At 38.5% G+C, this 24,971-nt stretch overlaps 1 protein-coding gene across 1 annotated transcript in view; it reads right to left on the bottom strand.

Annotated features, from left to right (window-relative positions):
- The window catches only part of Clvs2 (clavesin 2), a 75,281-nt gene extending 57,386 nt beyond the window's left edge, over positions 1-17,895 (bottom strand). Inside the window, exon 1 of the mRNA XM_038340583.1 lies at positions 17,507-17,895. Within this exon, the coding sequence (XP_038196511.1) occupies positions 17,507-17,895 (389 nt within the window). The remainder of the gene's footprint in view (positions 1-17,506) is intronic.
- Positions 17,896-24,971: the final 7,076 nt, after the last annotated feature.

Below are 24,971 nucleotides of genomic sequence, written 5' to 3' on the forward strand. Positions count from 1 at the left end.
GGCAGCAGTGGCTCAACAGTTAAGAGGGTTATGAACATGTACTTTGCTTGCACAACAGGCAAGTTCAGTTGCCAGCACCCATATACAGCGGCTTACAACCTTCTGTAACTTCATTTCTAAGAGAGACCCAATGCTTCTTGCCTCTGATGGCACCTACACTTTTGTGTACATACTCCCCCCATACATAATTTAAAATAATAAAAAAAACTTTTAGAAAGAAGCATATATTCTACCCTAACAAATGGCAATGTTGTTTTTTTAACACTAAGCTTATTTAGAATTTTGTAGTATTTTTATTTTCTTCTAGGCTCTCCATGGAACTGAGCATTCAACCAACTGAAGATCAAATACATTTTGTTAATGTTTAAACCATGTGCTGGGGGATAATTCCTTTGTACACTGTAAAGATTTGTCACGTGTATTGGTTTAATAAAACGCTGATTGGCCAGTAGCCACATAGGAAGTATAAGCATGGCAACCAGACTAAGAGAATTCTGGGAAAAGGAAAGAAAAGGTGTCAGCTGCTACCCAGACAGAGTGGAAATAAGATGAAAATGCTGCACTGATAAAAGGTACCAAGACACATGGCTAAATATTGACAAATAAAAATGGGTTAACTTAAGCTAGAGCTAGCTAGAAATACACCTGAACCTTCCACTGAGCAATGTTGCATTTAATATATCTTCTGTGTGATTGGGGTCTGGGTGGCTGGGAAATGAAAGCGCAGTCTGTCTACAACCATGAACATGCAACTATCTGCATAGCTTTTGTACTTAATTAGACATTGTAAGTCATCAAGAGATACTCAGAGACACTAAGATATAGATTAGAGGCATAGAAATTACCTAAAATACACTGCCATTTTAGCAAGAGACTTAAGCATGCTCAAATTCTGGGTGCCTATGTAGAACGCTAAAACCAATGCCCATAGACACTGGGAGACAACTAACCTTGAGAAAAGATGAGAAGAAGATTCAGAATCTCATCCAAAAAACAAGAACACTGTATGTGAGAGCTATGTACAAAAAATCACAAGTCCTTAATTCCTTCTACTGTGTTTCTCTCATAACTATGAAAATAGAAGTTAGGAGGAATGGAATTAGAAACCATAATTAAAAACAAAAGGGGAAAAGCTAATCTAATCCATACCTCTATGAGGAACTAAGCTATCCAAATTCCAGGATTAGTATCTTTAGTTTTACTGCCTTATACTTAGAACTGTGCCTTTAGAACACAATCTAGAAACTCAGGAGGTGCACACACTCCTGTAAACAACATCAAAGATGAGGGCAAGGGCACTGGATTATAGGTTAAGACATGGACTCTGCGAGGAAAGTAAAAGGAGGAATCATACGGAAGTATTTTTAGAGATAATCTTATGATTTTTAGCGGTAATCTTACGAAAAGTTGGTAGACTGAAGAAAATAAAAGACGACGTGAAGAGTATAGCTTCAGTCACTGAGAAGTAGGTAAAATCTTTACAAAAACCAACAATGTAAATAAATAAAGCAAGGGGGTGGTTTGAAAAGAATTTTTGGAGAAAATTCTTCATTGGAGAAACACTTCAGAAAGTGTATCCTAAACTCAGGAAAGAGCTCAAAGTTAAAAATACTGGAATCAGAAGCAAATAGACCCTATAATCAAATAAGTTAAGGGATAAGACAACACTAAAAATTACTCTAAGAAAGCAATTGCTAGGAATAGCATATCTTAAAATGAGTCAGAAAATGTATGAACAATGTTGGCAATTTAATTGTTAAGCAGTAGTATTTGATTTTGATTCTTTTATCTAGATAAATTCACCTGGAGATTCCCAGTGAAAGCTACGAAGAAATCGGGAACTTGGGACAAGGAAGGAAATGGAGAGTGAGTAAATTAGGAGTAGAAACTGTCATCACTCAGTGAAGAGAAGGGATCGCCAGGATGACCGTGTACACTTAAAAGGAAGTTATTCTCTCTTTACTTGTAAAAATATTTGGAGGCTAATAGAGAAAGTATGTTAGTTTAGAAGGAAAAAAAATAGTTAACACTGGATCTTCAAGCAATTTCTTACCTTCTTGAGATCTCATTCTCTACCAGTAAAGCTAAGCCTTTGAACCAGATTCAGCTTTCCTATTCTAACATTGATAAAGCAATGCCATGATCTCAGAAAATTCCAAGATGGAATCTCTACCACACCTATGGTAAGCTGATCTGTGTGGCCTTCAATGTATCGCTGGTTTTATAATTCTGAGGTGCACTTCATGTATTTGAGAAAAATAGTAGTAACTATGTATATCCCTGGGGCTGAGACTGCAAAAACAATATGATCACTCTTGTTTTATCTCAGAGATCAACAAACAAATAAGTGTAATGAATAATATAAGTGAACTTAAGAAGAGACATCATATGCTTATTGTAACAAATGCACAGAAGGACTTTGACAAAATCCAGCATCATTTCACAGTAAAAGTCATAGCGAGGATAGATTCAGAGAAATCATACCACAACAAAATAAACATGATAAAGCACATACTAACATAGTTGATGCAGTCTATTTAAATAAGGAACAGGAAGGGACTTTATTCTCACTGCTCCCCTCCTGTTCAATAGAGTGTGCAAAGTCTTCGTTCAAGCAATACGATAGCAAAGATTTTAAAAAGGACACAAATAGGAAACTAAGTCATGCTCTCTGTCTGCCAATAATTTGATTCTGTAAATAAAATATGCGATGAGTTCACCAAAAACTCCTTGAAGTCCTTAAACTTTCAGCAAAGTAGCTGGATGCAAAATTAAAACAAAAATTAGTAGCCTTTCCACATACCAAGACCAGACATACTAAATAGAAGCTGGGGAAGTGCTCTCATTCCTGACAGAAAAACAAAAGGAAACAAACAAATGAACATACACAAAGTAAAAGCACAAGAAACATATATAGATGCATTTGAACACAAAGGAATCTGAGAAAAACACAAAACCTGAAAACAGAATATATACACAAAGGACCTATGAGGTTTAAAAAAAACATATCTTAACATCATGAGACAAAGAACTTCTAACAATGATGCTGAGTTTGTTTTGTGTTGGTCATCTATGTCTGGCATGAGACCTGCCCTTAAGAATTGTTTATTTCCCTAAGACTCACTTAGATAAAAACTAATGTTTTTAGTTGCAAGTGGTTATCAATTGGATATAGTTTTTTGGATTAGAGATAGGGGCATGTATTCTTTCTGTTCCTGGACCCCATCTGGTGCAGACTCCTACAGGTTCTGTGCATGCTGTCCTAGTCTCTCTGAGTGCATGTGTGCATCATTCAAGCTGTGTTTAGAAGGCTCTATTTCCTTGGTGATCTCCATCCTTCTGGCTCTGGATGGGAGGAGAAGTGGGGAGGAATTGGGAGCAGTAGGAAGAGGAAAAACTGTAATCATAGTATATTGTATGAAAATATATATTTTTTAATAAAAAGGAAAAAACTTGAGGTAAAACTAAACAAGAAAAATTTTAAATATTTGAAAGAAATTAAGTTAGCCCTAAAGACACTCCTATATTGACAAAGTAGAAGAACTGACATTATAAAGGTGATCAGCTTACAAAATGCAATGTAGATATTCAATACAATACCAATCAAAATATCCATTCCATTTTTTACCAAACTAGAAAATAAATCTTCAGATTCATATATAAACACAAAATACCTGTACATCAAATGTAACCCTAGGAAAAAATAATTCTGTAAGCATTATAATATCCAATCTTGAGAGTGAAACACAAAATAATAATAAAAGCAGTATGATGATCTTACAAAATAGACACATATATTAATGAACTAGAATAGAAAATTCATAACTAAGATCACCCATCCGCTGATTTTTTTTTTTTACAAAGAAGCCAAAAATACACATTGAAGAAAATACAGTGTCATCAACAAACAATGTTGGGGAAATGAATGGTGTCTACATGTGTAAGAATTAAATTGGACCTTTATCTCTCACCTTTCATAAAAACTAACTCCAAATCAGCTTCTATACAGCAAAGAAAATAGTCAACTGAGTGGAAAAACAGCTTACAGAATGTGAGAAAAATTTTCCCAAGTACCCTCGGAAAGAGAATTAATACTATTGAAAAATCACAAAAAATGAAACATAAAACATCAAGAAAACAACAAATCAAGTATAAATCAGGCTGTAAATCTGAGGAAAGAGACCCAAAGAAATGAGATACAAATAGCTAATACCCATTTTGAAAATGTTAAATCATTGATTGTCAAGGGAATGCAAACTAAAATTACTTTGAGTTTTTATCCCTCCCATTACAGAACAACTATTATCAAGAAGTCAAATGACAACCAAGACTGGAGAAGGTGTGTAAAAAGAACACTTGCTCACTGTTGGTGGGAGTGTAAACTAGTGTGTATCCACTAGGGAAATCAACTTAGAGATTCCTCAAAAAAAACTAGAAATGGAACCATATGAGACATAGCTTTACAACTCCTGGGCATATACCCAAAGGACTCTACTGCAGAGATGGCTGCTCACCCGTAACCATTATTCTCATTGTTTGCAACAGTTAGGAAGTGGAATCAGCCTAGATGCCCATCAACTAACAAAGAGGCAAAGAAAATGTAGTACCTACACAATAATGTTTTTTATTCAGCTGTATAGGAAAATGACATTATGGAATTTGAGGTCAAATTGATGGAACTGAAAAACTTATACTTAGTGAAATAACCCAGACCCTAAGAGATAAGCACTACATTTCATTCTCACATGTAAATCTTAGCTTCAAATTTCCAATTCTGAGTGTTCAACTTGAAGTACCCCCAGAAATCAGGAAGCTAAAAAAAAGCCATTTGCAGTGGTGGGGTGTGGGGGAGATAATAGAACAATGATAATGCCAGGACTAGAAAAGCTTAAGCAACAAGGCAGAATACTGCCTAAGGAAACCAGGGGTGGGGAGAGAGGGCTGACTAAATCAAAAGTTGTATAAAATGGTCATATGGAAACCAATTAAACTGAAACTGAAAAGCTTCTGTAAAACAAAGGACACAGTCAACAAGACAAAACAGCAGCCTACAGAATGGGAAAAGATCTTCACCAACCCCACATCAGACAGAGTTCTGATCGCCAAAATATACAAAGAACTCAAGAAATTCATCATCAAAAGAACAAATAATTCAATAAAAAATGGAGTACAGACCTAAACAGAGAACTCTCAACAGAGGACTCTAAAATGGCTGAAGACACTGAAGGAAATGTTCAACATCCTTAGTCATCAGAGAAATGCAAATCAAAACAACTCTGAGATTACAGATTACACCTATAAGAATGTAAGAATGGCCAAGATCAAAAACACTGATGACAACTTATGCTGGAGAGGTTGTACAGCAAAGGAAACACTCCTGCATTGATGGTAGGAATGCAAGCTGGTACAGCCCCTTTGGATGTCAGTCTGGTGATTTCTAAGGAAATTAGGAAACAACCTTATTCAAGACCCAGTAATGCCACTTTGGGGTATATATCCAAAGGATGCTTAATCATGCCACAAGGATTTGTGCTCAACTATGTTCAAAGCAGTTTTGCTTGTCATAGCCAGAACCTGGAAACAACCTAAATGCCCCTCGATTGAAGAATGGATAAGGAAAAGTGGTACATTTACACAATGGAGTACTACACAGCAGAGAAAAACAGCAACATCTTGAATTTTGCAGGAATATGGATAGAGCTAGAAAACATTATTTTGAATGAGGTAACACAGAAACAGAAAGACAGTTATCACATGTACTCACTCATAGATGGTTTTTAAACATAAAGCAAAAAAAGATCAGCCTACTAACCACAATCCCAGAGAACTTAGACAACAATGAGGACCCTAAGAGAGACTTACATAGATCTAATCTACATGGGAAGTAGAAAAAGACAAGATATCCTGAGTAAATTGGGAGCATGGGGACTTTGGGGAATGGTTGAAGTGAAGAGGGTAGAGGCAGGGAGGGGAGCAGAGAAAAATGTAGAGCTCAATGAAAATCAATTTTCAAAAAAGAAAAATAAGTACAATATTTTAATAAATTTGAAAGGACATGTTCTGCATAACTGGACAATGCTGCTCCTAGAAGCTATAGATTATTATTAAATGAATTACCACTGTCAGATTTGAAGTGTTCTGTATGAGTTCTTAGTCGGGGGGGGGGGTGGGGAAGAACAGCAAAATAATTGACAGTTCCTATTATTCCACTTACTTGCCATACCAGAACTCAGTAAGAGCCAGTTGCTAAAGACACCACAAACCTTGATTTCAAGATATATAGATGTCAGACTCAACTAGAAGTTTCCCTGGTGGCTAGCTTTCATAGTTCTAGAAGGTGCCATTCAGGGTACCAGAGGAGAAAAGTTATCAATAGTCTTACATACAATGCCAACCTACAAGGGAAGATAAGCACTCTTGTGCACTAGTGGTATGCATGACTGCTATGGAGATAGTCAACCACTCACTCTCTAATTTGATGGAGACAGGAAGGAAATAAGAGAAGGTAGGAGGTAAGAGTAAAGAAAATGCATTATACATATGCTCATAGTTGGGAAAAAATTAAGAATGATCTTGTTAGACTATCTACTTTTATAAGAAGTAAGCATCAAAATTATTTTCAACTACCTAGAATATATCCAGGTTACTACAGGTCTTAGTGTAAAAAATCTAAAGATAGTCCTTGAATATGTAAAATAATAAAACTACTCAAAATTTGTCTACTCTTATTTATTTGTCTGGGCCAGGGTGAGTATAGGTGTGTACATGCTAGAGTTTAGGTGCAGATCAGAAAACAACCTTTGGAAGCCAGTTCTTTCCTTCCACCAACAGGGTCCTAGGGCTTAAATTCAAATGTCGGGTTGAGTGGCAAGTGTCCTTGCACCTTGACCCATCTTTCCCAACAAACTTTTGGGGAGAGCCAAAGACTTCTGCAGCTTATGTGCCTGGAATCTGTGGAATGTGCATGGTAGGTCTAGATCCCACTCTGTGGCTGACCCACATTCACTGTAAACACAATGTTCTGAAAGTGTTCTGAACTGGAGTTTGTAAGCCTGCAGACACAGCAAGTTAGAGCAGAAAGAATACGTTTTAGACTAAAATTGGGCACCTATTCAAAAAATCATATTTAATTTCTAAAATTCACAATAAAACCATGTTGAAGAAAGAAATTTTAATTTGCAAAGGCCTAATTTGGATAGTCCTTCATGAGGATGATTTATCCTTGCATTACCCACAAAATTCTCAAACGTTATTGATATGAAAACATTATGAAATGTAATTTGAATCTGAAATATGCTTCAAGGGGGTGATGAAATTGTATGTAGTGAAAATCAATCATGGCTCCAGTGAGGATGAACCAAGAGACAATCTGTTTCAAGAAACACACTTGGAGCATGGTCCTTCGAACCTGTATCAAAGTCAAGAGATTTATGCATATCATTATACCTAAGGATGGAAAACAAGGCAAATCACAGCATAAATGAAGGAGAGGCTCAGACATGCAAAATTTTCAAGAGGAAATCGAAACTTTTAAAAGACATTCAATGTCTTACTTCAAAAAAAAAGAACTAAATGGCCCGATATAAACAAATCATTTTAATGTTTAAGTTTGAGAACAGAAGCATTAAAAGGTTCCAAGCTAAGCTCATTCGGAAGGCAGGCCAACAGCACTCTCGACTTCCTCTGGCCCTGTGTTGTCAAACATGTCATATTCTCACCATTAGCAACGCAGCAGGTGCTTGCTTTACAGAACATTATTACTCAGGCTCCCGCCACTGCCTGGAAAATACCCTCCGCAAAGTCATAACATCTACTAAAAAAATCATCTCCTCAGGTATCTTCCCATCATTTTCTTTTTAAAATTATTTTCAGATGATATTTTTTAATTAAAGTCCACAACAATGGAATATTTTACATGTCCGCATTTGGGGAATAGACCTCAACTGTGTGAGTTTGACCATTGCTGTTCATCTCTTGCATACAAGGGAAGAGTCATGAATAAAAGCTCCTGACTACCAACTGTGCTTCCCAAAATAGCAGGAACCAAGGCTTGAGTCAGTTGAAAGATGTAGAACACATAATAAGAGAAAATCATGTTTCTAACAAAGGGCAGCATACCACGCAAACCATTGCTCTCGAAGGAAATTAAACCTCCTATAATAATTTTTTCAAAAAAATCATTGACAGTCATAGCTGTCATAGCTCTTTACTCACTGTGTAGTAAGAAAGAATTGAACTTCTGGAGCCCATCAGTTATAAAAATCAGTCTTCCTTACAGACTATAATATATCCCTGAATTCATAAGTTGGGGTCATTTTTATTTAACTTAAAACCTTAATATAAAACTTACAGCCATACAAAATGCAAAATAAAAGCACAGACTACTATTTATTTCTATCATCCCAGCTTCCTTTTGTGCACTGAAGAAGCTTTTGAATGTCATTAAGTTTTCATTTTCTTTTTAAAAGTCAGAGATAATACCATTGACCTCGTAGGACAGACTGTAAAATGTGCAGCTTTGTGCCTACCAGACTCCATACTCAGGTGTGCAGTTCTATGATCCCTGCAGATATCTTTCCTTTCTAAATTCACTTATTCTACACTCGAGATTTGGACCTTCCGAGTATATAGTCTTAATTTCACAAAAATTTTATAAGGATAAAAATGAAATAAGGTAAGTGGTAAGCAAGCAATTAGTGGTGCTGGGTCTGTAATGAAAACAAGAGGAGTATTTGCAATCATCTTTGCTGCTGAGACTAACTTGTTCTGTATTATTACCCTAAACTACTTCTTTTCCCATTTTTTCCAGACAGCATTTTGGTTTTCCTTCCACTTCTTCCTCCAGTCTCCCAAATGTAGAAATAGAATTCGATCTCCTGCTTCTTCATGCGGTAACTCACAGACTTCCAGAGTTATGTGTCTGAACCTTTGACCATGGTTCTGAGTAAAGCCTGATTGGTGGAACCAGAGCCAGTGTCACTCCTGAGGCACGCCTCATCCTCCCAGTTGCTATGTAAATACCAACACTTCAGTATCCCTTGTTAACTGAGATATTTGGTACTAATGTAACGTATTTCAGTGTTACCCACACCAGCTTTTCCTCTGGGATTGCCTGCATTAAGCACTTAATGAATAATATTTCATTATATTTTCTTTTGCCTCTACATTTATTCACCAAAAAAACCCTGTTTCTTTCTCCTTATATTCATGTATTTTTGGTATTCAATGACTCCTTTCCACCGGAGTCCTATCTCCATTGTCTAAATGGCACTGTGCCTCGTTCTCTTTGTCGCCTCTCTTTGTCTTTCCAGACATCTTACCTACTCTCTTGTGTGAATCTGGTCTTCCTGACACCTGCCTATAGCACTAGTCATCCATGGCTCTTCCCAAATTCTACCATTTCCTTCAAAGTCTTGCTTCTTACCTTACAGACTCACATCCAACAAGTTCACTCCAGACACTCAGATTTTGTCCCATGGCAATCCTCTCAAATCAATATTTCTCTTCTCTTCCTTTTCCTCAGTCTTTTGAAGACACCACTGCTTCTTATTGTCCTTAAGTTTTACCCTTCTCTCCTCCAGTATGCTCTGATATGTAAGATTGTCTCCACTTATTTGAGACTTTGGCACCATTTTCCACTACAAATCTATATATCTCACAGGAGATCCTTGTTTGGGTATGACCTCATAGTCTAATCTTACCTTTATAGCTGTGTTTTCACACAGGCCCTGCACACCCAGTTCTCTAAATTGATAGACAAAAAAAAAACCAAATTATTTCCAGAGGATACAAAGCACATTGTTTATTCCCCCACACAGAAGAAAACAAACTAACATCGCTTAATGTAAATATGTGGATTATGTCATTCACATAAAGCTTCCCTCTCCCTCCAAAGAACAATATTAAAAGCTACCTATATAGGACAGAAAGAGTTATATAATAGTGCTTACTATGAAAAATGAAGCTTTGATTTTTTTTAATTAAAGAAATGAATTACAAGAAGTGAATTACAAAATGTGCTTCTCAAAAACACTCAAGGTGACCAGGCAAGGTTCTTCTTCTGCCTCTAGCCAATCAATTTTTGGCATTTTCCCTGGATGGTGTTTCCCTCCTAGAATCTACAGCATCCCTGCTTTCAGTGCAAAAAGACCAACTAAAATGCCAAATAGGTTGTGTCCTCTTCTTTCCAACCTTTTCAATATCACAGGGAAAATATGAGCTAGCATCTCAGTATCACACTGAACAGCACAACAACTAACAATTTCCCCATTAAATCAATCAACCATTATTAAACTCTTCATTAAGGCTAGCCCAACCCCTCAGTTTTTATTAAACCACATTTTTCTAATGTCAGAAGCATTTCCTATTGGAAATGTGCTTGAGGTTGAAACAAAGACAAAAAATTGCTCTACTGATGCTGCAATGTATCATTAGTACTAAAGCTGATGAACTCGTCTAGAGGTTTTATATTACCATATGGTGACAATAATTATTAATAATAATACTTCTATCTGGGTAATAGTTAAGACTTTCAAAGCAATTTCAAATATATTATTTTAATCTTGACATAATAACGAAGTCTCAGTACAGGTTTGAGCCTATTATTTTGTATGGGTCTCAGAGAACTTAAATTTTCACAGAATCTTCATGGGAAGTGTGTATTAGAAGTCGATGTCTTTTGTCACCATTTAGAAGAAGGCTGTTTCCACTTTCTTTGGTGTCTTATACCTAGAACACAGTTTAATGAAGCTGATCTGCATTGTTGCGCCTTATTGGCATGTATATATCAGAACATAGAAAATTGGAAAGTCAATACAACATGGCACCTTCCTATTGAACCAGGCACTCTCCAACCTAGCTAGAGTAAAAGATTTTATAGAGGAAAACCAGTAGCACATTCAATGGAGGCATGATGAAGTGGCTAAGTCTACATGCCTTAGATGAAATATGAAAGAAGTCATGCCTAACTTCGGTCTCTGAGTACAGATTAGCTGTACAAGAGAACCATGGAGATGTGACATGCACAGAAAAAAAAATTCATTCTATGTACCAAAAAAAGGCAAAAAAAAAATCCACAACCTAAAATAAAACAGATTCCTTCCAGACAACACAAAAGCACATCAGAAAGCCAAAGTTCCAGGACTAGCTACTCTAAGCAAATGTCACTTGCTACAAACAGTGTTTGCTCTCAGAACACTTTTTTCTCCTTAGCATTTTGTACCCCCTTTTTTCTCTATACTCTTAAGATTAAGCAAGATTTTTTAAATCACAAATAGATTTTTAAAAAATTAATATCACGGCTGATTCAGCTATCTGTTCACAAACAGAAATCACTAATTCACTTAATAGTCAATGAAAGCCAGGGATATCCATAACCTAGTGGACAAAAGATGCAGAAGTGTTTTGGATAAATAGATAGATAAAAGGAGGAGGGAGGGAGGGAGGGAGGGAGGGAGGGAGGGAGGGAGGGAGGGAGGGAAGGACGGAGGGACGGAGGGACGGAGGGACGGAGGGACGGAGGGAGGGAAAAAGGAAATCGAACAGTAAGACTAAATTTACTTAGTTAAATAGACAATGTGTTCCTTACACAAACTGAGTAGTTCACAGCTGCTCTGATGCCCCAAATTCTAGCAGCATCTATAGTATCTTCAACAAATAATTTGGGGCCCAACTGGTTGTTAGTTCTTTGGTCTTTCACATTTTCTCCAGAAAAGTTATACATATCTTAACATTACAAAGCAGATGATACATGTTATGCTTGTCCTTAATACTTAAACATCTTTAGGTAAAAAACAAATCACTGACAAAAATTATTTTTAAATCAAATTGAATGAAATGTTAATAGCTCAGTTTGTTGTTTACTATCATCAGGGCATAACACACCAGAATAGATTTTCCTCCTGCTGTTAACTCTGCTCATTATAATAAAAATTATGTATCTCCTTTGGACAACATTTAAAAAGCTCAGTCTTTGTTTTCCCAAATGGAAGAAATCCATCCAGTTACTAAACATAGCCTGCTGAGCTAGTAAGTGTTGACTTTTGTGTTGGTACACTGTTAAACTTCTCATTTGAGTAACCCTGTAGTAACGCAAGTCCTTTGCTACTCCTCAGCCTTGTCTAATACTGCTTATTTGTAACCTGGGAAGAGCCTGGGCCAAACCTAGTCAGCATGCTAGCAAGAGTTGTTTCTCTCATCTTTGCTGCTATTTTAGTCCTATTCCACTAGTTGCGGCATAATTGGCCCAGTTTTAAGAGACTGCCCTATTTCTTTTTTCAGGAATCTGTCACTTTATCACTTTGCCACTTCCCAAGACAGCTTTTTATATCACCTTCAGTTTCTCTATAGTCTGTACCTTCATTTGGCATCAGTTGCTGCTTCCAGAACATTGTTGAGAGAATTTCCTTACAGTTATGGGAGCTCTTCCCAGACAGAATTCCCATGAAATGCCCATCACTCATTGCTAGTTTCAACCTAATCAAAACCGACCCGTAACACCACACAACAGTGCCCTTGAGTTTGTGAAGGTGCCAGGTCTGCACTGCACATAACAATAATGGTTCAACTAAGAAATATTCCAATAAGTTGAGAAAGGAAGCCTTTTAAAAATCAGACCAAACAATTGATCATTTTTAAGGACTGTTATCAGCTTGTCTCCGACTTCTCTGGTTAATTGCCCATGACTATTTCAATCTATACTCGGTCATTTTTTTTTTACTTCAGTTTACATCTTTTAGAGCACTTTAAGGAAGACTAAATCATTGCCCTGGCACTATATCAAGTTTTGTGTTCTATGGCTGTTTTTAAGTATTATGTGGCTGAGCAATCTGTTTTTCTTTTGAATGTTGACCACACTCTTTGGAGAAATAGGAGCATGGTCATAATTTGAAGGGAAGCCATAAATCGCTGTCCATTTAAGTGGCTTCTTTTCTACTAAAATGTTATACAATACCAATATTTGTTAAATATGCAATAGTAATAAGCAAATTTCTGGATAATTTGGAGGATCATAGCCATATCTGAACAGTGTACTTTCTACCACTTCCAGAACTTTAATAGCCAGTCCTTGTGACAAGATAGGGACAGGATGGCTGCACACTCTGAATTATCACTATTAAAAGAATTGTTTTTAACTATAGTTACATTTAATTATTTTCTAGTGACTATCAGCCAAGTTCCAGATAAATGACTGTTGGGAATGTAATGAACAGTTCTGTAAGAGCGCTGTTATCTACAAAAGTGTTAGCTAACTGATGACATACAATCCAACTCCAAAAATGTCATCTTACGTTTCATATAGCAAAGTTTCATTCATGAATATCTCCAGTAAATATTACTGTCCATCAATCGAGTGCCCGCCCTTCTGTGTACATGTATGTGAAATGTGTGTTGTACAGACACAAGTAGAGGCCAGAGTTGACAGCCTTTGGTGCTGTTAATCCTCATCTTCCATCTTCTCTGAAAGGTGGTTTCTGCAGTTTTGCCACTGTGTAAAATAAGCTGACCTATGAGATTCTAAGAATTCTCCTGTGTCATATTCTTACAAACGAGAGCACTGGGGTTACAGAGGTACGGGCACTGTGTCTAGCCTTCACATGGATTCCAGAATTTGAGCTTAAGTTACCATGCTTTTGTGACTAGTGCTTTTCCACACTGAGCTACCTCCACAGCTGTTATCTATGGATTCACTTTCTCAGATATTTGTTCTTACATTCTAAGGTCTAGAATGCTTTCCCTTTTTTATTCTAAGCCTCCTTTCCACAAGAAGCTATCTCTTTTAGCTTCACGGACCATTATCCCCAGACTTTTGACAAAATTGACTGGAAAAATTGAATTTATCTACTAGTCCTAAGCAAGGCACTGTCAGTGAGGAGGCAAATGAGGCATGTGATGTCTGGGGTCCAGGAACAAGTGTGACAGTCAGATGGTGCAGCGTGACTATCAAATTGCTTACAATTTCCTTGTGTTTACTTCTATTTTCAAAAATTATGTTAGGCGATCTGAAAGGAAGAAGACAAATTTGTGTGACTCTTCCAAAGTATAGCCTGATCGATGAAATGCACGTCATCCGAGCCTGTTCCAGTCCTCTCTAAAAGAACCACAGATGAAAGCAAAAGTCACTTTGACATTTTAGAATCTTCAGTTGCTTTAGATTTATTATAGAGTGGTTACACTGCAAATACTGAGCCCCACATAATCTTATTGATTACTCCATGTCTCAGAAACTTTTTGGAAATGCTTCTTTAGTTCTTCATAATGAATCCAAACTAAGTTGTGCTATATTTCCATAGAAAAAGTCACTATTTTATTTATGCTTGCCTCTCACATATACTTAAATGTCCAGTGTCCTGGGGAACATCAAAACTTTTCTTCCGAGCCGGGCGGTGGTGGCGCACGCCTTTATTCCCAGCACTCGGGAGGCAGAGGCAGGCGGATCTCTGAGTTTGAAGCCAGCCTGGTCTACAAGAGCTAGTTCCAGGACAGGCTCTAGAAACTACAGGGAAACCCTGTCTCGAAAAACCAAAAAAAAACAAACTTTTCTTCCTTATTCAGTACAGGAGAAAACTCACCTATAATTTTTGGTAAAAACTCTGTAACTTTTATTTCAACTCGGCTTCTTTCTGAGTCTCTCTACTCTATTTCAGTAGCTTCTCTCACCAGATTAACTTTCTTTGGACTTGGCTTTTTTTAAAAATTCATACATTTTCCTCTTACCACTGTACTTGGAAAATTGTACATAAGTCTTTTTCCCTTAAATCATGTTGGTTGGAGATTTTTCTGAATTTCTGAAATTTCCCTGTATAATGAGTTGCACTCCCTTGAGTTCTTTCCTGAAAAGAACGTTACTTTTAAAAATAGCCATTCAATGCAAGGGTTGTTGTCAGAGTTAAGTTCAGACATGCAGTCTTCTTAAACTCGGGTGATTTGGGGACTGTCAAGATGACAGAAAGGAAAGAATGACTGTCTGAGTCACAGAGCAGGAGAGTGCTGGGGAACAGGAGAACGTGGCTTGTGACATGTGCACCTAACAGAGTATTATTACCAAGTGTCATATAGAGACGTTCCCAGAGATTTCCACTGGAATCAAGTAAGATAAGGCACAAGACTTAGAACAGAAAGAGGAAATCCAGACTGAGATGAACTGGGGCGGCCCTGGCCCTGCGAGAGACAGCTTTCCTTTCATTTTAGGGGAAAGATCACAACACTATTTCAGCACCCATCCTGAAGATGAAGGCTTTCAGAGCATGCCAAGGCTCAGAACTCTTTATCTGTGCCCCTGTCCATCAGTACCATGTTGATTTGAAATGTGGCCTAGGTAAGAAAAGAGAAGGAACAATTTTATGAGTATTTTATGAATAAAGAAGGAGGCAATACCTGAAATCTAGAAAAGCCCTAATCCAGGTTTGTCCTTTCCCTGTTGATGTACCATGCCTTCTAGAATGGAAGTGCCCCTCAACCACAGAAATGATACCCTGGGTGTAGACCCTGGGAAAGAAATGATACCCTAGGTGTAGACCCTGAGACAGAAATGATACCCTAGGCATAGACCTTGAGAGTCCATGTCCATAAAAGGTGGCTTCTCATTTTTAATTTTAACTACACATGCATTTATTATTACTTATCATCTTATATTGGCTTATTGAAAATAATTCTACATGCCAATCAATAAATTCCCTCCCACTATAGATTTCCAAGGAGAGTCTTGATGATTAATAGCCTGTCTTTTATATTAATGCATGCAGTAAGCAACTAAAACACATTCTATTTCCTATAGCCAAAATACTCTTCTTACATGAAAACTGAAAGTAACAACCACTTTGGTGTGTTTTTTAAATTGTGACTATTTGCACACTTACAGAAAAATACAATATAGTGTGTGAGTGTGTGGTGTGTGGTATGTGTGTGTGTGTGTGTGTGTGTGAAACCTGCCTTTCTAAAAACTTCAAACAGATTCAAGACATATTTAAATATAAAACGTCTTCATATCACCATGGTTCAATATAGCATAACATCATAACTTAATGAATACCTTTCCAACCTAACTGATATAAGGAATATGATTTTCTGTGCCATTTTGTCATTTTGTTTTTATGTTTTGATAGAAAAATTAATTTGCATAACTCTAAAGTGAACTTCTCACATTAAAAGAAAAAAAAACACTCAAAGAAAACATATAGTAAATGGGTGGGATTTCATAGTCTTTTAAAATTTCCTACCTGACTCCCGTCCAATAAAAATCAATGTAAGATTCATACCAAGAGAATTCCATATTTTATGGTTAATCTTGTCTGTGAGCTCCTAAAGTTTGTGATTCTCTAGATAATAGGTACTTTCTATATTTACTAGGAAAAAATTATCAGTATAATCTTTCAACCTAGAGTTACAGGAAAGTATGACCAATTAAAAGAGAAAAACTATTAAAATATCCATTTACATTTTAACATACCAATAACACTCTCAGAAGTCTGTTGGGGAATCTGTTAGAGCTATTGTATCTCTCCTTAACTGCAGAATCATTTACATTGCTCCAGAAATAGGTTAAACTAACCAGATGCATCCAAAGACACTATTCACAGGACTAAAGAGACCAAATGTTTTAACAACCGGTTTCATAAAACTGATGAAACATCTTTAGCTTTGTACCTGACACCCTTTTTAAGAACCTTTTTATAAGTTTTGTGTCTTTCAGTCTAGAGAAAATGGTTGTGATAAAGGACACAGAAACGTCACTGTCAGCCTTTTTCTACAGTAGAGGAAGTAAGAGCATTATTTCTCTTCCATTAAACAGCACCTGAGCTCACAGAGTTTTCTAGCCGATGTATCTTAAAGTTTCCCACTTCAAAAAGATGAGCAGTCACATCAGACAGGAAGCATACCCTTCAGATTAGTGACAGGTGTAGAACTCGAACACCAGTCAGCCTTTATTTTCAGTGTCGCTGAGCATGCTCGGAGACAGAGGGGACAACTCTTCCTTCTCATTGAAGTGACACAGACCACATGATGCCTTCATCTACATGTCACCAACAGAAAAGTTCCCAAGCAAGAAAGCTGCCTGTTCGTGGTTAAGCACCAGTCTATTTGGGTGAGATAACATGCCACTACGAGGGAGAGAGAAAGGTGAAAATGCCAATGATGAATTGAAGGATTTCTTGAGGAAGAAGAAGGAAAAGTTGGCTCTATTCCCTCCCCGTTATTAAACATCAGGATTTAGAAGCCAAACGCTAGTCAGTAGCTAATTAGTTCTCAGCATAATAATATGCTTTGGGGAACACGTAGAGCTACAGTAGGAACTGTGTCAGCGCAGGAAGTTTTAAAAGCAAAAAATACAAGCCCTTCCCAGAGAGTCGACCTAAAGCTCATTTCTCAGTCCCATTTTCCCTCTGCCTCCAGCCAAACCATCAAAAGCATTGAAGCTACAACACTCCGAAACTCCTTGGAGTAGACTAACAAATAGAAGATCAAAAAAAAAAAAAATCATAAGTGAAATTTTGGCTTTAGAATTTACCTGCTCTGGTCCCAGTTGGCAGCAAACAGGACTAGAATTTTCCTCCCATAGTGGTCCAGATTGGCCAGGCCTCCAGGAAAGCCATCCTTCAGTGCCTGCTTGATGCCAGGGTCAGTAGCCTTGAAGCTCTTGAACATATCCAGGTTCTGCTGCCGATACTCAAAGTACTGGGCCAAAAGGCGGAAAGCCTCGAAGTGATGAAACTTCCTGGCCCGCAAGAAGCGTAAGATGAAAGCGTCATCCGTGCGCAGAAAGCCAATGTCTGGCCTAGTGATGACCATGTCCCTCACCTCCTGGATATCCTGGTGCAGAGTGTCTGGGTTCTCATTGAGTTCCAGGCGAGCTTTCTCCAGGGTCTCAGGAGAGAGACCAGCTTGCAAATGAGTCATTGTTTCCCTGCTCCCAAGCTGTCCTCTCTGAAGCTCTCCTTGTGTCCAACAATGCACCTGGCCTTTGCCACCTCCACACCACACTCTAGCCCCCAGTTCTAGCTGCTGTCTGCTTCCTTTCCTGTACAGGAAATGGTTCCTCTTCGTGTTCAGTCAAGTACCCTGTTGCTCCTGTTCCCCCCAACCACCACACACACAGCTTTTCTGGAGAGTACTTAAACTTTTAACCCCAGCCCCACTAAAAAACAACGTCTCCCATTAGAAGTGGGACCCTGGACAGGCCCCGCCAGCCTGCCTCTTGTCCTTTATCTCTCCGAATAAAAAGAAAGGAGGGAATAAAAGAAAAAAGAACCGCTAATTCCACTTAACATTGGGCGCTTCGGGTCTTGAGTCTGCCTTCTTCTCTTGTCTTGTACGATGTAAGGAAAACAACCCCCACGCACATCTCAGCCCCAGCACCGTGTTGCTGCTGCGGTCCCTGCTGAAGGATGTGCCTGCCAGAGATAAAGAGGGGAATTCTGATTAATAATAAGGTGGCTCTTCAGCTCTGAGCTCCAGGGCGGGGAGGGAGAGTCTTTGGCAGAAAGAAAAGGAGAGAAAGGAGAAGGGAGCTGATTTCTCCTCCTGCTTATTCAAAGATGCTATTTTTACAGGATATCTTTGTGCGATTTTTACTTTAGGTTATTGTGGTTCAATTAGGGGAGACTGCAGATAGTGTGCACCCTTCCCTCCGCCCCTCGTCCACACACCGTGATCTCATAAGGCTCCAGCTGGGTTTTGGGTACCTTTGACACGGGCGTGGGCTCCCCCACCCCCGCCCCCAACTTCTGCCTAGTCTAGCCCTTTATTTCAGAGGACTTGCCAAGGGAGTGGAGGGTAAGGATGAGAACTGGATGAGACCTCTCTGGGAGCATACATGTCAAAACTAGGGTGGATGTATGGAGTTAGAGTGAAATAAAAAATGTCTTTACCTTTGCTATAACCCCCCACCCCACCCCAGCCGCCCCCAAAGCCAGATAGAAGAAAGAGCAGCCAGCTCCTACCAGCAAACCCAGAGGCGGGGACGCTAAGCAATGCGGCACTCCCCAGCATCCATCAGCACTGGCTTCCGCGGAGGTGGTGGTGGTGGCGGGGGTGATGCCAGCATCAACTCCTCTCAGAGGGATGGAGCAAGCAGAGAAAGCGCCCGTGGCGGTGACCCGGCTGAGGGTTCGCCAGGAAGCAGCCTGGACCACCTCATCCAAGGACAGCTTGCTGCCTCTATCAGCAGGAAGGGTGGGGACCGGCTGAGCTAGGACCACTTCTTTCCCAGGTCCTCGCCTGGCCCATCCATTTTCGCCTTCTGGAGAGGAAGGAGGAAGAGGACGGGAACGCCGGGACTAGGCAGGCCACAAGGGTTGAGGCCGCCTTTACCTTTGTGCACCCAAGCGGTGGTACGCTGCGGCCAGCACCAGCTGTCCCCGGTGCGCTCAGAGCCGCTGGGTCCCGCGAGTCCCTGGGGCTGCTGCTGCCACTCCTGTGCCTGCTGCTGCTAAAAGAAGACTCGGCTCAGCCCAACTCCTGATTATCCCAGCACAGAGCTCAGGCGACGTAAGCGCTCGCGCACGCACTCTGCTCCTCTCCCTGCCTCTGAGGGGTAGGACCGCAATTTGGGAGGCGTTCAAATATCTATCCCGATCCTCAAGTTTAGCCTGCCTCAGGTCCCCAGATCCCAGCCCGGGCGGGCTTTAACTGACCAGGAGGGACAGCTACTGCCTCACAGCGTCCCCACACCCCTCGCCCACCCTTTGTGTGTTTGACCCTTGAGTACTAGTAGAGCAGCCCTTGTTCTTGTTCGGTAATTGAGGTTGACAAACCTTCTTTTCTGGTTCCTGTGGGGAGTGATTTTTGACGCAGAAGGAGTACAGAAACATTTTGTAATTTCTGCTTTAGTTGTACACAGAGCTATTTAATTTTAAGGACGACCACAGCGGTTTCAACACATTACTGGTGTTTACTCCCTCGAGGGAACTTACAGGGATTAGTTTGGGGCTGTAAAGGCTCCCTACTAAATTCCTGTTGAAGTGAATGAATATGACAAGGCAAAATCAACAATACCCACAAGAATAAGACAATTGTCAAAGGACGAGTTGGGGGTGGAGGGGAGGCACTTGACACCTAATAAATTTTATTTTCAGTTACTTTTAGAGACCTGCTTTTTCGCTTGTGATGCATCTTTATACTCGAACTACCATAAATAAAGAAAGCCCTTGAGTTTATGGTGCCCGGAAACGTATTTTAAAAAGGAAGAAGAAACCTTTTCAATTTTCAAAGCACCATGTGCGTTACTCAAACTGTAAGACAGGGTCCTGAGTTCAAAAACTCCGATGCAGCAACTCTTTACTGCACTCAGTTTGGGGCAATGTTCTAAAGTCTGCGGATAGGAGGTGGTCTGGAAGCTACCGCACTTTAGAACTGTTAGACTCGCAACTTATACAACATTATTTTTATTTTCTTGAGCATGGTATTGATAAAAAGAAAGGAGTGTGGTATGGCACGTTACACCATTTGTTAATTAAATTCTTGTGAAATAACTTAGGGGCCAGAAAAAAAGGGAATAAATCATATACACATAGTAAGTGAATTGCATTTTAAATGCAAGAGATGAGAAACTACTCATGTAAATAGATATGTGTATGTTTATGCATGTACCTGGTGTGTGTGTCTGTGGTATATATTTTACATGGACACTGTACATCCCTTGGGATATATGGGAAACTGATTCCCACATCCTGTAGATAACAAACTCTGAATAGGTTTACATATATAGAATGCTACTGTATTTATATGTATTCTACACACATTTTCATGTACTTTAAGTCATCTCTATATTACTTAAGATAATGAACGAAATTAAAATGCTGTGTAAATAGTTGTGCTGTATTCTTTAGAGAATAATGATGAAAAAGACTGCTTATATATGGTTGGTAAAGGAAATTTTGCAAGTATTTTAAGGTACAGAAACCACAGATATGATTATTTTAATGTGTCTATGTAAATTTGCTTTAGATAATATCTAAAAGGTGGAAGAAATTACTGCCTCATCAACTTACAAACAGGTTTGAGCTATCACCAGCTACAACTCTCTGTTTTTTTTTTTTAAAAAAAAGGATACTGTCTTTTGCAGACTAACTTTCCCAAGATGTTTATATAGCAGTCACCTTGGAAGTGACTTGAAAGATGGAGACAATAGTACCCCCATTTGCAATGGGACTATAATGTCTCTGCATTGAGCAAAAGGCAAGCAAGCTTCTGTAAATACTCTAAATTTAGAGAACACTGCTTAAAATGTGCCTCCTGGATGTACAAATATCACCTGACTCTTTTTTCTTAACTCTGTAGAAATGAAGCTCAGGACCCAAAGCCTGGCATGAGGATGCTCATACAGGGTGCTGGGTTAATAACCCAGGAGTGTTTATCATATTTGCTACCAGCGTCCCTGAAACTATAGACAGTTCACTTGTAACCTTAAAGAATTAAAACATGGATTTCTTGGTGTGTTTTAAAAACTGACTAATGTCATGATAGAACTCAATATAACTATTTGAGTAAATTAAATAGATAAATAGATTATAGATAGATAGGTGATAGATAAATGATAGATAGATAGATAGATTATTATATTGCTAGTGTTGTTCCTTGGAGTGCTGGTGTTGGAACCAAAACCTTTGAGCACGCTAACAAGCACTCTACCTAACACTGAGACACATCTCAAGACCCTTTTCATGGCATTTTTATTATTTAAAGCAAATTTTCAGTTTAAATGTATTTTGATCATATTCTTTTCCCTATCAAGTCTTTCCAGATCCAACTTTAAGTTTCTTCTAAAAAACAAAAACCCAATACAAGAACAAAATCCCCAAAACCAATAAAACTATGTCCAAAAAAAAAAAAAAAACCAAATATCAAAACAAAACAAAGCAAAAGCACCAAACTGTAGTCAAATAAAAAGACAAAAAAATTTTGGAGTCCATTACATGTTGGTCAACCACTCCTGAGCATGAGTGCTCATCTACCCAGTGTCACTGTATGGAGAAAAATGATTGTCCCTCTCCCAGCTGTATAAACGACAGTTCATTCGTTGACCTTTCCCCTTTCAGTTAGGTTTGCATTCATTCATTCTTTTTTTTAATGAAACAAAATTAAATACACTAAGACAAAACAAAAATGATCACATAAAAGTTGGACAAGACAGTTTACGGAAGGAAAAGAGCTAAGGTGAAGCACAAGAATCAGAGACACACTTGTTCCCAAACATGAGAATCCCTGAACACAGTACACTGCGAACAATAATGTATATTCAGAGGACCTCGTGCAGACCCACACAGGCCTTGTGCATGCAGTAATGGGGACTTGCTGTCAGTTTGTGGAGAGAAACCCATCTTGTCTTGCCAATAGCTAGGTTGTTTGAGGATTTCCATGGGAACCCTTCAGTCCACAATTTCATTAGATGTAATTCTCACCCTGTCCATCCATACAAAGCTATCTTTCTACTTCACTTGTCTAGTAATATCTGTCTGTTCCCACTAGTCCCTGACTCTATATCTAGCCTCTCTGGTTCTATTTATACCTTGGTTATCACAGGCTTCCCAGTTAATAGCCACATATAAGCAAATACATACCATACTCATCTTTCTGACTGAGTCTGGGTTGCCTCATTCAGCATGATTTTGTCAGTTCCATTCATTTGCCTGAAAATGTCATGATGTTGCTGTTTTTTAATGACTGATAGTGCAATGTGTAACTGTACCACATTTCTGCTGTCTATTTTTCTGCTGAGGGGCATCTAGGTTTTGTTTCCAATTTCTGACTATTATGAATAGAGCAGCAGTGAATATAGTTGAGCTTGTGCCTCTCTAAAAGAATGAAGCTTCCTTTGGGTAAATGCCTCCCCCCAAAAATGGGATAGCTGGATCTTGAGGTAGATCAATTCCCATCTCCTAAGGAATCACAACACAGATTTCCATAGTCACTATGCGAGTTTACACTCCCACCCAGCAATGGATGAGTGTTCCTCTTACTCCACATCCTCCTCAGCATGAGCTGTCACTTGTCTAACAGATCTTAGCCATTCTGACAGGTGTGAGATGAAATCTCAAAGCAGCCTTGATTTGCATTTCCCACCCTTTCTCTTGACTCTTCTTTCTCTGGTAGTGTTTTTATTGATTATCAGAATGGTAGATGTTGTGGAATAGTCCTATTGTACAGTATAAAGATTTGCCACTCAAATTGCTTTAATAAAATGCTGATTGTCCAGTAGCCAGGCAGGAAATATATGTGGGGTGACCAAACTAAAGATTATGGGAAGGAGTCAGGAGTCTCCAGTCAGGTGAAGAGGGTGCAGGAGATGAACATGCCATGCTAATAAGGGTACCAAGACATGGCTAAAAGTAGACTAGATTTATGGGTTAACTTAAGTGTTAAGAGTTAGCTAGTGCCGGGCGGTGGTGGCGCACGCCTTTAATCCCAGCACTCGGGAGGCAGAGGCAGGCGGATCTCTGTGAGTTCGAGACCAGCCTGGTCTACAAGAGCTAGTTCCAGGACAGGCTCCAAAGCCACAGAGAAACCCTGTCTCGAAAAACCAAAAAAAAAAAAAAAAAAAAAAAAAAAAAAAAAAAGAGTTAGCTAGTAACAAATCTGAGGTTTATCTGAACATTTGTAATTAATATAAGCCTCAATGTGTTTATTCAGGATGAAAAATGACCATTTACAAGTAGATTTTAATGTAGCTTCAATTTCCCCTTATTGAGGACTTTTTAGGTCCTATGAAAAGGTTTTTACTATTGTTTCATATTTCTCCAATACACCTACAAGTTTTATCCTTCCTTTAACATGTAGAATTCCAGTCCACTTGGTAATATGTGTAGTGAATGACATGAGGAAGGCAACAAATCTGGTTTTTTTTTTTTTTTGCTAGAATATCCAGTTGATTCTACATCATGTATAGACATCATGTATTGAGAAGACTACCTTCTCTGCCCTAAAGGAAAGATATGATACCTATTTTCACAAAATAGCTGTTCATATATGCCTAGATTTTAATTTAACATAAAATTTAAACCCTAAAGCCTTTTATATACTAATATATTATATATTAGGAATATATATAGTAATATATATTCCAAAATGTTTCTCATAGTTGGGCCCCAGCAGTAGCATTGGTAAACACCTGGAAACTTCGTCAAAACATAAATTTCATTGAAAAAAAATGCAAAATCTAATCTACTGATTGGTAAACTTTAAAAGACATAGAAACTTACAAAGTTTGGGCACCAGCCCTTTCAATGATTTCGAAATCAATGCTTATATTTATTTATCTCATACTTTTTATTGTTCCTCCTCAAATCTCTGAGTTTCAGTATATAATTTATTTTGTTTTACTTTTTATCCGAATAACACCTTTTAACACATTCTTCAGTATAGATCTGAGGGTCATAAATTACTTGCCTGTGTATCCGAATCATCTCATTTGCATCCACTTTCAGACAGTATTGTGATAACTGTTGGTTTCTAGATTGATGACAATTTCCTTTAAATGCTTTGAGTATGTATTTCGTTTTCCCTGGATTCTCTTTTATATCTGTTGCAAACTCACAACTTTTTCGCTGTTCTTTTGAAAGTAATCACAGTATTTCTTTAACTGACTCTATTTATATTTAAATTTCAGTCATTTTACACCAATATTTTAGGTTGGGGGGGAATTGTTATGTTTTGTTTTCTTGAATCATTTACGTTCGTGTGTCAGTTTTTCCGATACACATAGTTAGTTACACAGCTAAACATTTGAAAGGGAGTGTTGATGTAGGATTCCCCCTCTGTATACTGTATTTACCATTAATGAATAAAGAAACTGCTTTGGACCTATATCAAAGCAGAACTTAGCTAGGCAGGGAAAACCAAGCTGAATGCTGGGAGAAAGGAGGTGAAGTGAGAGAGAAGCCATAGAGCTGCTGCCAAAGACTTGCTAAAATTTTGCTGGTAGGCCACGACCTCATGGTAATGCACAGATTAATGGAGATGAGCTAAATTAAGATGTA

The sequence above is a fragment of the Arvicola amphibius genome, chromosome 8, assembly GCF_903992535.2.
Source record: "Arvicola amphibius chromosome 8, mArvAmp1.2, whole genome shotgun sequence".
NCBI classification, from domain to species: Eukaryota; Metazoa; Chordata; class Mammalia; order Rodentia; family Cricetidae; genus Arvicola; species Arvicola amphibius.